The sequence below is a fragment of the Orycteropus afer genome, unplaced genomic scaffold (genome assembly GCF_000298275.1).
Source record: "Orycteropus afer afer isolate SDZICR_OR568_19922 unplaced genomic scaffold, OryAfe1.0 scaffold00223, whole genome shotgun sequence".
Classification (NCBI taxonomy): Eukaryota; Metazoa; Chordata; class Mammalia; order Tubulidentata; family Orycteropodidae; genus Orycteropus; species Orycteropus afer.
The window spans coordinates 1,459,092-1,476,923 of NW_006921810.1; the positions used below are offsets into that span (position 1 = coordinate 1,459,092).

The 17,832-nt window shown below is 35.9% G+C and overlaps 1 protein-coding gene across 1 annotated transcript in view; it reads right to left on the minus strand.

Annotated features, from left to right (window-relative positions):
• The window catches only part of IFT80 (intraflagellar transport 80), a 259,541-nt gene that overhangs the window by 83,699 nt on the left and 158,010 nt on the right, over window positions 1–17,832 (minus strand). Inside the window, exons 9-11 of the mRNA XM_007948772.1 lie at window positions 15,311–15,429; window positions 10,429–10,503; window positions 4,917–5,080 (exon numbers count right to left, since the gene is read on the minus strand). Of these exons, the coding sequence (XP_007946963.1) occupies window positions 4,917–5,080; window positions 10,429–10,503; window positions 15,311–15,429 (358 nt within the window). The remainder of the gene's footprint in view (window positions 1–4,916; window positions 5,081–10,428; window positions 10,504–15,310; window positions 15,430–17,832) is intronic.

Below are 17,832 nucleotides of genomic sequence, written 5' to 3' on the forward strand. Positions count from 1 at the left end.
GGTTTTGTCTGGTTTTCCTTGGTCTGTCTCTCAATCATTTGAAGATACCTAAATATAATTCTTTTGAATTCCTTATCAGGGAGTTCCAATGCTGTGTCTTCCTCAGGGATATGTTTTGGGTCTGTATCCTGGTCCCTTGTTTCTCCTGCTTTATCTTGCTTCTTTGAGTAGACTGTGATGCTCTGTTGTCTCCGAGGCATTGTGATGTTTTTGTTTATATTCAATTGGTGATTATATGTTGGCATGACTTGCCCACAATTTTTGTTTTCTTTGTTTTGTTTATATTTTATCTATACAGGCAGGGTACTGTGCTGTGCTCCTCTATTCACTAGTTGACAGCACTTATGCACTCACCACCTGTCTCCTTTCCTGTTATCAGCTTCTCATATGTCCTTGCAAACCCTGGGAAACAGAGCCTGTTCTTAGGTCCCTGGAATCTGAATGAGAATGCTATCACTTTAAAATACAAAATGGTTGCCACTTATAAACATTCAAAATGGCTGCACCCTCAGTCACTTTACATATCCAAAATGGCTGCTGTGTGTAAACAATCAAAATGGCTGCACCCTCTGGACAGCAGAAAGTCCACAGCTCAGGCTGTCTCCCTCCTTGCTGCTTTCCCTTCCTAGTCATAGCCCACCAGAGCAGTTGTTCCTGCAGCCCTTGGTGACCAGGACTGATCTTTAGGTGAATTCTCAGGTCCCAACATCACTTGGAAATATTCAGGCTGTTGGTCTCGTCAGAGTAGCTGACAGTCCACAGCTCCAACCATCTCTGTACTCACTGTTTTCGTTCAGGAGTTTCCAATAGTTGGTGCCTAATCCACTTCTGTATAGTTCCTTTCAAAGCTCAGGGTTCCAGGATTATCTGTATCTCTGTCAACTGGTTTTTCTTTTCTTTGTTGAAGAGGATCTATGTCACTTGGCTGCCTATTCCTCCATCTTACCGGAAGTTCCCACCACCCCTTAATTTTTTTTGTTATCTTTGTGTTTAAGCTGGGTTTCTTGTAGACAGCATATCAATGGGTCTTCTTTTCTTATCCAATCTCCCACTCTCTTTCTCTTGACTGGTACATTTAGTTCATTCACATTGAGTGTAATTAGTGACAGGTATAAATTTATTGCTGTCATTCTATTGTTGTTGTTTTTTGTTGTTGTTGTGTTGTTGGTGAATTCCTTGTTCCAACTATTTTTCTGTGCTGAGTTCATTATTTTATCAAGTGTTTTTTCTCTTTTCTTCATTATTGTTGATTTTGTGCTTACGAACCTTTTATGTTTTTTTTCTTTTTTCTCAGTTTGCTTAGAAGGATTGTTAATTATCTTTGTGTTTACCCTGAAGTACATTCTTCTCTCTCTAAGTCTGGAACAGTCTGCCTATAAAGACTTTGTCCTGTCTTCCTATCCATTTAGACATTTTGTAATTAAAACTTTTATTTCCTATATTTGCTTTGTTGCTGGTGTCATCTGCAGACTGACTCTCCTATTTCTCTATGTACATTTCTTATGAACTAATTTTGAGAATCTTTTTCTGGTTTTGTTTTCAGGTGGTGGTGTCCAGAGTCTGGATTTTAATTTGCTCTTGTCTGTTGTGGGTTCTTTATTGGAAGGACTCCCTTTTGCATTTGTTGTAGGGCTGGTCTGGTTTTCACAAATTCCTTAACTTCTGTTTGTCTGAGAATGTCTTGATTTCACCTTCATATTTGAGGGACAGTTTGCTGGATATATAATTCTTGGTTGGCAATTCCTTTCCTTCAAGGCTTTATATATGCCATCTCACTGCCTTCTTGCCTGCATGGTTTCTGCTGAGAAATCAGAGCTTAGTCTTATTGATTGGCCATTGTAGATGACATTTTGTTTTTCCCAAGCTGCTCCCAAAATTTTTTGTCTCTGGTTTCAGAAAGCTTGATTATGATATGCTTGGTGACTTCCTCTTAGGATCTATCCTGTATGGGGTTCACTGAGCTTCCTGGATGGGTATCTTTTCTTCCTTCATGATATGTGGGAAATTTTCTGTTAGCAAGTCTTTGACAATTTTCTTAGATTGCCCAATGCAATATGACATCTGATTTATTGATTTATTGATGGCTGTTTCTATAGACAGTAATTGGAAGAAATGATGAACCAAAAGAACTGAACAGAAGATTTCAAATGGTGACTTGAAAAGACAAAGTAAAGTATTATAATGAAATGTAAAGACCTGGAATTAGAAAACCAAAAGGGAGGAACAACACACTTCGCATTTCTGAAGCTGAAAGAACTGATGTTTTGTTCTGGTATTCCAATCGGGCATATGTTGTTTCTTTTCATGTCATCCCATGTAACTCTTAGGTTCTCTTCATTTCTTTGTTCTGATTCTTCTTCATACAGTCTGGCATCAAGGGATTTGTCTTCTAGCTGGAAAATGCATTCTTCGGCCAGTTCTAGTCTATTTCTTGTGTCCTTCCACAGTGCTATGGATCTCTATAATTTTAATGTTCATCTTATGGCCTTCTAATTGCTATTTCTGTATGAATTCTAATTGTGTATTTGTCTTATTATTTTGTTCTTGAATGATTTTCCTGACTGAATTCTCCCAGGGTACTGTCTGTCTTCTTGTTGTTTCTGTTTATGGTTTCCTTGAGCTCTTGGAGAGTTTTATATATACACACACACACATACCTTCTGAAGTCCTTCTCAGATAGTTCTATTGCTTGTTCTTCCTCTAAGACATATAATTCTTTACTCTGGACTTTTATTTTTGTTATCTTGTCCTGCTTTTTTGTTGTTGTTGTTTGATTTGAGTTTGTCTGTTGTTTCCTAGGCATTTTAAAGTTACTGTCTTTAATTGTTAGCTATGTATTGATTTGTTTCACCCTGATTTTATGTTTCATTATATCTGGGAGTGTGTAGCAGCTGCACTTCTTAGGTTATTAACTCAGCTACACTGGGTCATTCTCCAGCTCTCTCTGTGTTGGTGTAATCACTGGAGGGGATGTGGGTGCACATCTCTGTACACTGAAAATAGGATTTGCTGTTAGGATGGACAGGTGTTGTCTACCATCTGTCACTGATCCTGTGGTGCAGGAGCTATTCGTGTTACCATTCTATCGGGTGAGGTGTTCTGTGTAGTAGTTATGGTTGCCTAGTGGAGGTTTAGTATATTCCTCCTGTTGAACAAGGAAGGGAGAAAAGGAAAAGAAAAGAAGAAGAGGAAAAAACAAAAAGAGAGAGAGTAAGCCAGAAGTGAACCCCAGGATAGAAAGGCAGAAGGAGTTTTCCACATTTGTGGCAAGATAGTCAGCAATGGTAGGCACAGGCAGCCTGGGTCCTTTTCAAGGCCTCTGCTAAAGATAGCACCCAGCTGTCAATCAAAGACTCGTGGTTCAAATCCAAAAGTAGTCCCAAAGGAAAGAGTGTTACCCCTCTCTGGGTGGAACGACAAGCTGCAAAAACTCAGCGCACAGATTCAATCCAAACCACAAAGGGTTTTCAGGAGATAGGCCCAAAGCCACTGCCATGCACCCACTCCAGGGCTTTGTCTACTTAGAGGGCACTTCACCCTTTCTCCCACTCTGCTCCAGACTCCACAGCAGCCCAAGCCAGGGGGCGGTCCTGATCCATTTCCCAGTAAGACCTTCCCTCCCCCTCAAAGTCCCAGCTTACATCAGAAAAATTCCCAGTGTGGCTATTCTGAGTCCCCAGCACCTGTGGGTTCTGCATTTCTTTTCTTTTCTTTCTTTCTTTCTTCTTTACCTTACTTCCTCCTCAACCTCTTTTGGATTTCCAATGATTCCTCTCTGTCTCCACTGGCTAGGTGGGCCTGTCTATTCTTCCCAGTCATTTAACCTCTTCTCTTTCTTTGCCTTCACTGGATCTAATACTTTATCTTCTCCTTATTGTCGTTGTTGTTATGTGCCATCGAGTCAGAGCTGACTCATGGTGACCCTTCCTTGGGTTACCGAGGCGAGGCGGTATCACTACAGAAGTAGATTGCCCAACCTTCCTTCTGAGGAGTGGCCAGTGAGTTTGAACCACCAGCAGTCAACTGCCTCAGGTACTATGCTACCAGAGCTATTTATCTTCTCCTTAGTTGGTCATAACTTCATTATCTTTATTTGTATCTGCTTTACCTAGTTGCTTTGGATCTCAGTTGGAAGAGAGAGTCATCGTGTGTATTATCTGTACAACACCATCTTCCAAAAGCCCTCTATTACTCTTTCTTAAAGCCCTCTATTCCTCTTTCTTAACTAGAAAGGAATTCCATTAAAAACAAAATTACCAAATGTCCTCTCTCAGAGAAGGCCTAAGGCATGAAGAGATGGAATAGCCCTATTTAAGAGAGTTGTATTTCCTACCAGTAGGAGAGGTGATGCCATCTGAAAAATACTAAAAATTTTAAAGTGGGACAGTGATAGACCAATGCTTTAATAAAGTATACTAGGGAATCCCCAAAACATCTAGCATACTTTTAAAGACTAACACAATCTATAAAAAGTTACCATTATTTGTAATTATTTTCTACTTCATTAAGATACTATTTTAAAAAATAAGCATAAGCAAAATAAACAATATAATGAAGAACAATATTTATTATGTTTTCAAATAAAGAAATAGGAATATGAAAAATGATCAATTAATTTAAAAACTATCATTTCTAAGACCCACAATGTTGAATTCAAACACCTGCTGAATAAATAAAAGATTGACTCCTTACCACTGAGCTTTAGTGTTGTGACAATATCTATTTGTTCTATCAATTGGGCATATATTGACAACTTTAGTTCTCTAATTCATGTTTGGAACAAATTAGAAGTCTCATAATTCTTTCATATAAATTTAACAGGTTAATAGATGAGAAAATAAAAGTTAATGTAAAAAATTTTACATTGTTAGCAATTTTCATGGAAATGTCACATGGAAGTTATAAAATGTACTTACTCTTTTCATCAGCTTTTTCTTTTATTGCTATGGTATCATTACTCAGAGAGACAGTCTGTGCATTCAGAATATCTGTTCTCATTCCAGGAAATTTTGGAGAAGAAATAAAGCGCCCTTCATAAGAATATAAATAGATACCACCACCATCTACAAGAAGAAAATGTCTAAAAGTAAAAATAAAATAAATTCTCAAACAGGAGTGAATTATATATCATTTTTATGTTAGAGAATAATTTATGCTATGGAGAAATCTAAATCTTACAAATAAGATAATAAGTACATAATGAAAATATAAAAAACTGAAAGCCAATACTGGCTGTTTTGGTTTGTTTTCTGAGTTTTTGTTTTTTGATGGCTGTAAGAGAAATGAAAATGCCCATAATCACCACACTATAAATTAAAATTTTTACTTCTTCTATGTTATATCTGCAATTCATTTCTCTTCTTAAAGAAACATCTCTATACAAAGGAAATGTGACAATCTTATAATTTACAATTCAATAATCTTAATAACTGGTGATATTTTTTTCATGGAATAGTAACACATATTCCATAATTAAAGATTAAACACTAGTTAAAATTCCAAACAATGAAAATGACTCAAAAATTAGCACCAGGGGCACCATTTACTTCTGCCTTTAAAATCATATGGTGATAGATGGTAAATGTATTCATGTTTAAAAACTCACATATTTTTTACCACAGAGACTTAGGTTCATTTGCTGTGTTGACAGCTATAGAAGACATAGGGTCCTATGTAGTTAATTTTTTATTAACTCAAAATGTAAGTATGTTATTGCTATTATTTTCATTCCTTTGAAAATTTATAAACATTATAAAAAATGATTCAAACAAATGGAGAAAACAGAAGACTCTTTGCAACCCAACCTTCCTAGAGATAACTGCAGCAAACAGAAAATACAGATATACCATATTAACTCACACTTGATGGACACTTATTTAAAATTATTCACAATTTTTTAAAAAATATAAAATATATATACTTCTCTGTATGTCTACTCTATTCATTTCCTTATTATAACTTCAAGAAGTGCCATTACTGGATCAAAAAGTATATACTTTTAAAATTTTTATAAATATTGCAAGCTGCCCTTCGAAAAGTTGTATTGATTCACACACATCTACTGTTACACTGACGTGCCTATTTCCTCAATGCTAAAGACATCATTAAGGCTCTCTGGTAGTGTAAGGCATTTGACTCTCTACCAGAAGGTTGGCTATTTAAACCCATCAACTACTCTGTGAAAGATTTACACAGCAAATCAGAAACCCAATGGGGGTCACTATGAGTCAGAATCAACTCAATGGCAGTGGGTAGAAAAACGTTATTACTCTTAAAAGTCTTATGTTTAAGGTCTTAGTATCATTGACTCAGAAATATTTCTTGCTTCAGGGATTGCAAGTTGTTCTTTCTTGCTATGGAAATGAGAATGAAAGAAATAAACAAACACCAAAACCAATGAAAATTTATATCTAATGAATATCAAATGGATACACTTCAATTAAATTAATACTTTAGGTATCAATTGGGTAGTTTATTTAACTGAGTCCATGGGTGGTGCAAATGATTAATGTGATAGCTGCTAACTGAAAGTCTTGAGGTTTCTGTTCACCCAGACAGGCCTCAGAAGAAAGGCCTGGCAATCTACTTCTGAAAAATCAGCCATTAAAAACTTATGGAATGCAATTCTACTCTGACATCCATAGACCCTCTATGAGTTGGAATCAATTCAACAGCTACTGGTTTAAATGGTATTTAACTAAAAGATTCGGCCTTTACAAGAGATTATTAGTGTACAAAATCAATATTTTTTAATCTTGACAAAGTGACACATTATGTTAGGATATACTCCTTTTTAGTCTGAGTACTAAAGGCATTTTCTCTCCTAAATAAGATGCTGTAACTTTTAACATCACTGTGAAACACCATATTTCAGGGGACAAACATCTATAAATGTACATATATAAGACTAGAAACAGAGGCACTTAGTAAAATATTTTTACCTAATAATTTATACCATTGGTGTATATCTAAGAAGATATTCAATAAATACATTTATAAATAAATACATTTATAAATAAATAAGTTTATTTATAAATGTTAGTGTAAAAAGAGTTTCTTAAATATGGTGTTTTAGACAGCTAATATCTTACCTTCTGAATGGCAAAAATGTCTTTGTGTTTTAAAAATGTATGAGAAAATTAAATATATAATCAATTTTATTAAACAGTTGGTACAAAATTTGTTATAACATTTTCTTGGTCATTGAATGTCATCAGTATGATGATCACACACTTCAGAACTGTTTAACTGATAGCTTTGATACTCATGAGAATCTGTTGGTACATCAGAATAATTATCATACTACTCAGGTATACAGTCATGTGCTTTTCGTTTTCTCTATACTCCCTTGTCAGGCAGTCACTTTTCTTCCTGTCACTGTGCCAGCCTCTAACTGCCCACCAGCACCATGCCTCTTCTGGCTTGCTATTTATAAAAGGCTGTGGGCTAGAAAACCTGATAATAAACACTATTAAGCGTTGCCTCAGTGGTGGGTAAGGGCATGAGAAATAAAATACATGGTCTCAGTGCAAAAGTTTTATAGGGTGGCTATTTTAAATAATTGTCAATGTTCATACTTCATTGGTTTTACTAGACTGTAGTTTTCTAAGTCTGACTTCTGATTCAGTAGGATATCACTGTTCTTTAGAGATTTATGCACAGTTTTCATGGAAAAGTATGGGTTCCTGAGTAATAATTATTCCCAATTTACTCCAGTTAACTGGCCTAGAGTTTCTTAGTCCTGAATACCCTGAGAGTCTTGGTAGGAAATACTATTTTTCAAACTTCCAATTCCACCACAGTGAGCTTCAATCAATATTTAAAAATAACAACAAAAATAGCACTGGACAGAACAGAAAATAGTGGGACTTTGGGGTCAAAATTTGTTCTTGGTAACTGCCTTTGATTAGGCTCTAACTCATGACAACCCCATGTACAAAAGGATGAAATATTCTCGGTCTTGTGCCATTTTCATAATTGTTGGTATGCTTGAGTTCATTGTTGTGGCCACTGCACATTTTGAGTACTTTCCAACCCAGAGGGCTCATCTTCAAGCACTATATTAGACAATATAAAAACATGTTGTTGTTATTGTTGTTGTTGTTAAGTGCCGTCGAGTCATTTCCGACTCATAGCGACCCCATGCACAGCAGAACGAAACACTGCCCAATCCCACGCCAGCCCCACAATCCCTGCTATACTTGAGTCCATCATCGCAGCCACCGTGTCAATCCATCTCGTTGAAGGCCTCCCCCTCTTTTGTCAACCATCCACCCTACCAAGCATGACATACTTCTCCAGGGAATGGTCCCTTCCTACAACATGACCAAAATAGGTGAGACAAAGTCTGGCCATTCTTGCTTCCAAGGAGCATTCTGGCTGCACTTCCTCCAGGACAGAGCTGTTAGTTCTTTTAGCAGTCCATGGTACTTTCAGCATTCTTCACCAGCACCACAACTCAAAAGCATCAACTCTTCTTCGGTCTTCCTTATTCATTGTCCAGCTCTCACATGCATACGAGGCGACTAGAAATATCATTTGCGTCAGGCGCACCCTTGTCCTCAAGGAGATATCCTTGCTCCTCAGCACTTGAAACAGTTCCTTCGCAGTTGACTTTCCCAATGCTACACGTCGTCTAATGTCCTGACTGCTGCTTCCGTTGGCATCGACTGTAGAACCAAGCAACGTGAATTCTTTGACAACCTCAATCTTCTCTCCATTTATTGTGATGCTGCTCATTGGTCCAGTTGTGAGGATTTTTGTTTTCTTTGTATTGAGACGTAATCCATACTGCAGACTGTATTCTTCAACCTTCATCAGTAGGTGCCTTAAGTCATCCTCACTTTCAGCAAGCAACGTTGTATCGTCTGCATATCTTAGGTTGTTAGTGATTCTTCCTCCAATCCTGATACCACGTTTTTCTTCATATAGTCCAGCTTCTCAGATTATTTGCTCAGCATATAGATTAAATAAGTGTGGAGAAAGGATACAACCCTGATGCACTCCCTTCTTGATTTTAAACCATGTAGTGTCCCCTTGGTCTGTATGAACGACAGCCTCCTGGTCAAGGTACAGATTCCTCATGAGTACAATCGAGTCTCGGGAATTCCCATTCTTCTCAATGTTATCCATAATTTGTCATGATCCACACAATCAAATGCCTTTGCATAGTCAATAAAACACAAGTAAACATCTTTCTGGTATTCTTTGCCTTGAGCCAAGATCCATCTGACAACAACTATGATATCCCTTGTTCTACGTCTTCTTCTGAATCCGGCTTGAACCTCTGGAAGTTCTCTGTTGATATACTGCTGCAAACGTTTCTGAATTATCTTCAGTAAGATCTTACCTGCGTGCAGTATTAATGATATTGTTCTATAATTTCCACATTCTGTGGGATCACCTTTCTGTGGAATGGGTACAAATATGGATCTCTTCCAGTCAGTTGGCCAGGTAGCTGTCTTCTAAATCTCTTGGCATAACTGAGTGAGTGCCTCCAATGGGGCATCTGTTTGTTGAAACATCTCAATCGGTATGCCATCCGATATAAATATATATATAAAAACATATTGTCTAAATATTTACGTATTTATAAATAAGACAATATTTTAAAAATTCAGTTGTGATTCACATAATTTTCATTGTCTAATTTTCAGAAATTGATTGCTACGCCTTGCTCCCTAGTCTATCTTGATCTGAAAAGTGCCACTGGAAGGGTCATTACCTGGGTGACCCCGCTGGTATTTGAAATACCAGTGCCATCATTTCTAGCATCACAGAAACATGCAAGCCACCACAGTACGAAAAACTGACACATGGGAGGTAGAGGTCAAAGCTATTTCATAGTCATTTGCCTGTTTCACTTTCATTCTCTCATACCATCACTCTAATGTTTATATGCATTGAGCTTATTCGTATCATTTTAAAATAGTATTTTAAATTTCTTAAATTCCTAATATGGTAGATAAAAAAACAAACTCGCTGCCATCAAGTTGATTCCAACTCACAGCGAGCCCCATTGGGTTTCCAAAGAGGTAAATCATTACAGAGCAGATCACCCCATCTTCCTTCCAAGGAGCGGCTGGTGGATTTGAACCGCCAGCCTTCTGGTTAGCAATCAAATGCCTTAGGCACTGTGCCACCACACCTCCTTAATATGGTATGTAATATATATATATATATATACACACACATACACACGTCACACCTGTAACCCTCAATATGTCAAGAATGTAAAGAAATTCTGAGACTAAAAAGCTTCAGAACCACTGATACAAATGTGTTCTTCTTCTTTTAAAACATATTAGAAAAGAATGGCTTCAAATGACTAAGGTGTCATTTGTAAATGACATGTTTTAAAAAGTGGTTTATTGCCATTTGAGATATTTTAACCCCAAATCCAACAGAGAAACATAATAAACAAACTACCTTTCTGCCTGCAGAATTAGACTAACAGTTCCTTCTTTGAGATCAAATATAAGTGGTGTATTCCAATTTTTTGTACTGAAAGACAAAAAAGATGGATATTTATTAGCATTTTAAATACCAATACCTTTTAGTAAGTAGAGAGGAACTCATTTTCATCAAAGTGACTTCAGTTTTACAGTAACTGTGTATACATTTCTATCATAGCACTGGCACACTGCTCTGTAATCATGCTTACACGTCTGTATCCCCAACTATAAATCGGAGATAAGTCATCTATGTTTCTCATCTATAAAACAGCAGCAGCATGACATAGTGAAAAGAGGATGGGCTTTTGGCTAGACAGATCTGGATTAGAAATGTGGTTTCACCACCTGCCAGCCATATGAGCTTAGCAAGTTTAACCTTTAAGCATCAATTTCCTTATTTGTAATATAGGATAATGATGACTTACATAAAGTGTCTGGCAAGCTGTCTAGTTTGTTTAATATATAGCAAGTACTCAACAAACAGAAGCTATAATAACATTATGAACATGATTATTTTTCTATAGATCTCCCAATGATTTTGTTGGACTCAAGTAAGATTTTTGGAAAGTATTTTGCAAATTGTAAAATACAATATAAATATAAGTTATGATCATGTTTATTGAATAAAAGGATGACTAAATGAACAAAAGATCCTTTGTTGTTATAGGATAATATGATTCCAAAATTGAAATAGGTGGAGAGAACACTTACAAATTTAAAAATCCATCAACAAATAATCATAGTCACTTCACAGTTTAAAATGATTTGTATGCTTATCTATTCTGAATTTTCTCAATTACTTGCATTAGAATTGATTCTTAAAAACAGCTTAAATCTCATATTAACATCAAGTAGATGGGGGAGAGAGGTGCAATGAAGAAGCAAATTAGTGGGAAATTTATCTCGGCTATTCAGAATCTGATACTCATTTTAATAAGTAAATATATGCATAAAACAAAACAACAGTGAACCTATAATAATAATTAATATGTTAGGTACACGGTCTGAAAAAAGGTATGTGCTTTTGTACTTTGGGAAAAAATCCTAACATGTTTCATTTTGCCAAACATTAGACTTACACTTCATTCTGTGTCAAGAGAGTTGATAAGACAAGCAGTAATTAATTATGTGAATATTTTTAAATGTCCACTTAGAAAATACCTGATATATTTGACAACTAAGGTGGTGAAGTGCCTAAGGCATTTGATTGCTGAACAGAAGCGGTTCAAACTCACCAGCCATTCCTTGGAAGAAGATTGGGTAATCTACTTCCATAGAGATAGCGCCTCAGAAACCCAAGAAGGGGTTGCTATGAGTCAAATTGATTCTATGGCAGGGAGGTTTGTTTTTTTTTTTTCTTTTTAAGTTTTTTTTTCTTTTTTAAGGTTTTTTTAAGGTGTACATGTATGTATGAAAAAAATATAAACTTCCTAAACCATAACATTGACTAAAACAAGAATATTTTTTACCTAACTGTGGAAAATCAAATGAAAATTTAATGTAGAATGCTTGCCTGTTGCTTTTTCTGGAGCTTCTTTTCATATAAACTAGTATGAGCTGGAATTCTTGTTCTAAAAATAATACTTTTATTATCAAACAGGCAGCAATAATTATTAAAAACTTGGATTAAAATCCCAGCTTACCCTTTAATGAAAAAAAAATTAAGTAATTTGACCTAAGGCAAGTTAATTACTCTCTTTGTCCTTTAGTTTCTTATCTTCTGAAATGGGAATAATAATAACACATAGGGTAAATTAAATCATGAACATAAAAAGTAGTAAAACAGTGCTCAATAAATGATAGTTATTATCTAAAATATTAGTAAAAAAAAAAATCCAAATTCATTGCCATGGAGTCAATTCTGAGTCCTAGAAACTCCTTGGGTTTTCAAGGTGGTATTTCTACAGAAGTAGATTCCCCAGTCTTCCTTCTGAAAAATACTAGTAGGTATTTTTAATTTAACGAAATATATCTTGGAGATAAGTTTTAGCACTGCCTCATTTCCATGGCACAAGCTCCACTATTTCCCTAGTATTTTGCTTTAATAAATAATTTGTAACTTAATAAATGTCCTGACAACAAGAAAAGGGGAAAAAGTTAAATCAAAAAAGAAGAGTTTAGGCAAAATTTTATTTTGCCATATATTAACTGATATGGGAAAAGTAGGGTTATCAACAAGAAAGAAAAATTTAAGTAGCAGCTGCTAAACTTGTGGCAGGTATTTTAAAAAGTAACCTTTCTAATACAAGTAATATTTAATGATACTGATCCTACAGATTCAAACATGTCCTTTTCACTAAGACTAGTAGAGTAAACCCCGGTGGTATAGTGCCTAAGGCATCTGACTGCTAATCAAACCCACCTGCCACTCCTCAGAAGGAAGAATGGGCAATCTACATCCATAGCGATGTTGTTGTTATTTGCTGTCAAGTCGGATCCAACTCATAATGACCCCTCCTTGAGTTTCTGAGGCAGTATCACTATGGAAGTAGATTGCCCAACCTTCCTTCTGAGGAGTGGCTAGTGGGTTTGAACCTCCAGCCTTCTGGTTAGCAGTCAAGTGCCTTAGGCACTATGCCACCAGAGCTCCTTCCATAGTGATACTGCCTAAGAAACCCAAGGAGGGATCACTATGAGGCCAATCATCTCAATGGCAGTGAGTTTCGTTTTGGTTTTTTGTTTTAGGGCAGTTAAAAGCCTTACTTTTCTTCAAACAAAGAAACCTTAAACTGAAGATATCCTGTCTATTTTCCTCACCACCACCCAAATTAATGATTCAAATACTTATGAGCATTAAGTGACTGAGTCTTTTCACATTCTGTAACTCCTTCCCTGGACCTCGACTCTTTAACTTGGTATCTTTCTTTCTTTATCCCAAATTCTTACTGTTTCTCCTCTGTCATGTAAGAAAAAAAATTCACATAAAATTGAGTGGCTTATTTCTTTGCCTTCTCTCCTTTCCTTTCCCTATTTCACTATTCCAGACTTGGCTAATATCCTAGGCTGCAGTTTCTGTTTAGTAACATATAAGGAGTAGAATTCTTAAACATATAGTTGTAGTACTTAAACCAGATACCTTTGTGTTGTGTATTACGGGGTATTACTGGAACAACACAAGATTTTATGTTTTTCAATTCATTTATTCATTCAAAAATACTTATTCATTAAGTCACTATTACATGTTGGTCACCGTACTAGGCACTGAGTATATAATGGTGAATAATATGGTCTCTACACTCAATTTTATATTCAATGATTAAACTATAACTACATGTTATAAATACAAGCACAATTTTTTTCAAATGCTTAACTATAAACAATTCTTGAAAGTGTCTGGTGATTACCTGAGTTTTCTGAATAACTGAAGAGTCAGCCTGTAGTGTGATGAAGCCAGCTTGTACTAATAGTTAAATTTTCAGAAATTTGGCAACCTGACTGCTAAATATAGTCATTATTAAAAATTAAATTATATAAACTTACATTAAGTAAATTACATTCACAACAAAAATAATAAATTCTCAAAACTCTTCACTTCCAAATTTTTATTACATTCTATTATGCACTTGAGATTATTTGTATCAATTGTATTTCTATGGTAGAAATACTACATAATGGTTTGCTACTATGTATTTCTTCCTAAGTCACACTGGTAGCTTGAAATCATAAAAATCTGCAAACTGAAAAAAAGTGAGCTATAAGCAATGAAAAAAAACTAGGTTTGCTTTTGTCCAGAAAACTAGTTACTAACAATTTATCAGTCCTTTGAAATATCATGTATGGTTAGTTACTAAAAATTTGTTGGTACTCTTTAAAATATCTTGTATGTTTTTAAAGTTTTAGGTACAACTTTCTTGAATATATTGAATCATTCCTACCTTTTAACACATATTATACTGAATATATTTTCTTTCATCATTTGTGGACATCGCTGGGCCATCAGTATGAACATACATGATTACTCTGGGGTATGATATTAAGCCTAAATATAGCTTGTCTCCTTACTGATGATCTTTCAGCTATTCCTGCCTTTTGTCAGGTTACTAGTTAATCCATCTCATAGTAGATGGGTGGTTCCTTTTCCCATCACTTATTAGCTGCAGATCTGGTAGCATAGTGCCTAAGGCACTTGACTGCTAACCAGGAGGCTGGCGGTTCAAACCCATCAGCCACTCCTCCGAAGGAAGATGGGGCAATCTACTTCTGTAGTGATAACTGCCTCGGAAACCCAAGGAGGGGTCGCTAGGAGTCGGTTCTGACTTGATGGCACATAACAATAACAACAACAACCCATGTGTCTTCCTTGACAAACTGCCTCCTTGTCTACCCCACAGCTCTGTGTGATATTTGAGCCCATGCAGGAGCTCATGTCCGCCACAAGACCTACAGCCTCAGCCCCCGTGACTGCCTCAAGACCTGCCTTTTCCAGAAATGGCAGCGCATGGTAGCACCCCCAGGTGAGTGCCCTGCACCTGCATCTGCACTTACCAGGTTGTTGTTATTAGCTGCAGTGAATTTGGTCTTTCTTTCTTTTTCTATGTCTTTTTTTTTTTGAGTCTGCTTTGGGCTTTGAAAGCAAATCTCCTGGAACTGTGTGTAAAGTAAGAGTAAACACTGTATCAGAAAAGATCTTTCCTATAAGGAAAGTGATTATTAATTAACCCTTTGATGGATAACTCTTATTAGATCTACGATCATTGCTTATAGCTCACTTTTTATCAATTCCTACTTCGGGGTAAGTTTAGGATAAGTAAGATTTTGAGAAAGTTAACTTTAAAATAAACCATATTGAAAGGACAATTTGAAAATAAATTCCTCATTACAAACAAACTCTGTATTAAGAAATATAAAATGCTTACGAGAACACATAGCATTGAAGAGATGTAGAAACAACTAAGTGTGCATAGTTCAAAGAAGCTTTAATGACTCTGTCACGGAATTCCAGTAAATCCACTGCATCATTAAGAACATTACGAACCTAAATAAGAAAAAATGAAATTACCAACAAACAATGAAAAACAATCAAAATTTGAAACATTGTTTAATTAGGTAAGTTAGTAACATTTCAAAACACACAAATATTCAATATATTTTTGATTAGTTAGTCTTATAAAAACAAAATTCAATAGGAACATGGCATAAAATGGTATATTTGGATATAAAAATCAACCAACTAAACTGCAGATAAAGAAAACCTCTTAGAAATAAGAAGGAATACTATACAGCTATAAAAAAAAAAAAAGAATGAGGATGATACAGGAGTGGTTGCCAGGATACTGTAAAGTAAAAACTGCAAGGTGCAGCCAGGTATATATAGTATGATACATTTTCTCTAAGAAAGGAAACAATATGAAGATATCTGGATTTGCTTATACTAATATAAAGAAAACAAGAAGCTCTAAGTAGTATTTAATAATTAGATTGTTAGAATAAAATTGTCATTATTGTTTTTAAGTTGTATTTTAAAATAAAGCAAAGTCAGTGTCTTTAGGAACCAAATTGTTTTATAAGAGAAAAGAGCTACAAATAAAAAACCAAGAGCAAAAACTCTGAACTCTGAATTTTGCATTGGAAATGTCAGGATGAACTCATGACATATTTTACCTGTCAAACATAAACACATTTTAAAATGTCTAGAAGTAATGACCAAACCAATAGCAGTGAGCAGCCAAAGAACTTAGACTGTAGTCTCTAATTTCCAAAAAAAAAAAAAAACCTCACTGCTGTTGAGTTGGATCCGACTCATAGTGACCCCTCCTTGGGTTTCCAAGGCAGTATCACTACAGAAGTAGATTACCCAACCTCCCTTCCAAGGAGTGGCTGTTGGGTTTGAACCACCAGCCTTCTGGCTAGCAGTCACATGCCTTAGGCACTATACCACCAGAGCTCTTTCCAAAAGAAACAAGGGAAAATGACTGATTTCAAGTCTGGGACAAGAAATGTACAGGATAAGCCTGGAACATCTTGCCACACAGAAAGCTACTGAAATTATATCAAAAGTATACAGGAGCTAACTAGCCAAAGATAGAACAATTTGGCATTAAAGAAGATAATGAGTGCAAAGGGTTATAACACCTGAAAATATTAAAATGCTTAAGTTCATAATGATAACATTAAAAACAACAACAAAGAAATGCATAGAGTATGCTAGGAAAACAACTTATTAAAAACTCGTAAATAAAGAAAATAATTTGTCTCATCTCAGGGTAACCAAATGGTTGATGAGGCAAAATCTTTTATAGAAAAATCCTAGCTAATAAATGTAGAAGAAATGATTGTTGTTGTTGTTAGTGCCATCAAGCCAGCTCCAACTCATGCTGACCCTATGTACAACACAACGAAACACTCTCTGGTCCTGTGCCATCCTGACAATCTTTGCTATGCTTGAGTCCATCATCGTAGCCAGTGTCAATACATCTCATCATGGGTCTTCCACTTTTTTCCTGACCCTCTACTTTACCAAGCATGGTATCCTTCTCCAGGGAGTGGTCCCTTCTGACATGACCAAAGCAGGTGAGACAAAGTCTGTCCATTCTCGCTTCCAAAGAGCATTCTGGCTGCACTTCTTCAAGACATATTTATTCATTCTTCTGGCAGTCCATGGTGTTTTCAATACTCCTCTACAAAACCACAATTCAAATACATTAATTATATTCTTCAGTCTTCTATATTCATTATCCAGCTTTCACATGCATATGGATGTGACTGAAAATACCATGGCTTGCATTGGTGCATCTTAGTCTTCAAAGTGCCATCTTACTCTTTAACACTTTAAAGAGATCTTTTGCAGCACATTTGCCCAATGCAATATGTCATCTGATTTCTTTACTACTGCTTCCATGGGCATTGGGTTCCATGTAAAATGAAATCGTTGATAAGTTCAATCTTTTCTCCATTTATCATGATGTTACTTATTGGTCCACTTGTGAAGATTTTTGTTTTGAGGTGTAATCCATATTGAAGATTGGAGTCTTTGATCTTTGTAAGTAAGTGCTTCATGTCATCTTCACTTTCAGCAAGCAAGGTTGTGTCATCTGCATATTGCAGGTTGTGTCACCTGCATATTGCAGGTTGTTAATGATTCTTCCTCCAATCCCGATGCCATGTTCTTCATACAGTCCACTTTCTCAGAATATCTGCTCAGCATACAGATTGAGTAAGTATGGTGAAAGGATATAGCACAGATGCACATCTTTCCTCATTTTAAACCATTCACTATCTACTTGTTCCATTCAAATGACTGTTGTGTTGGATTAGGTTCTCTAGAGAAACACAAAAACCAGCAAAGTATATATATATATTTATAGAGAGAGAAAGAGAGAGAGAGAGAAATTTATCTTAGATAAACGGCTCACAAGCGTGTAGAAGCCGACAAGTTCAA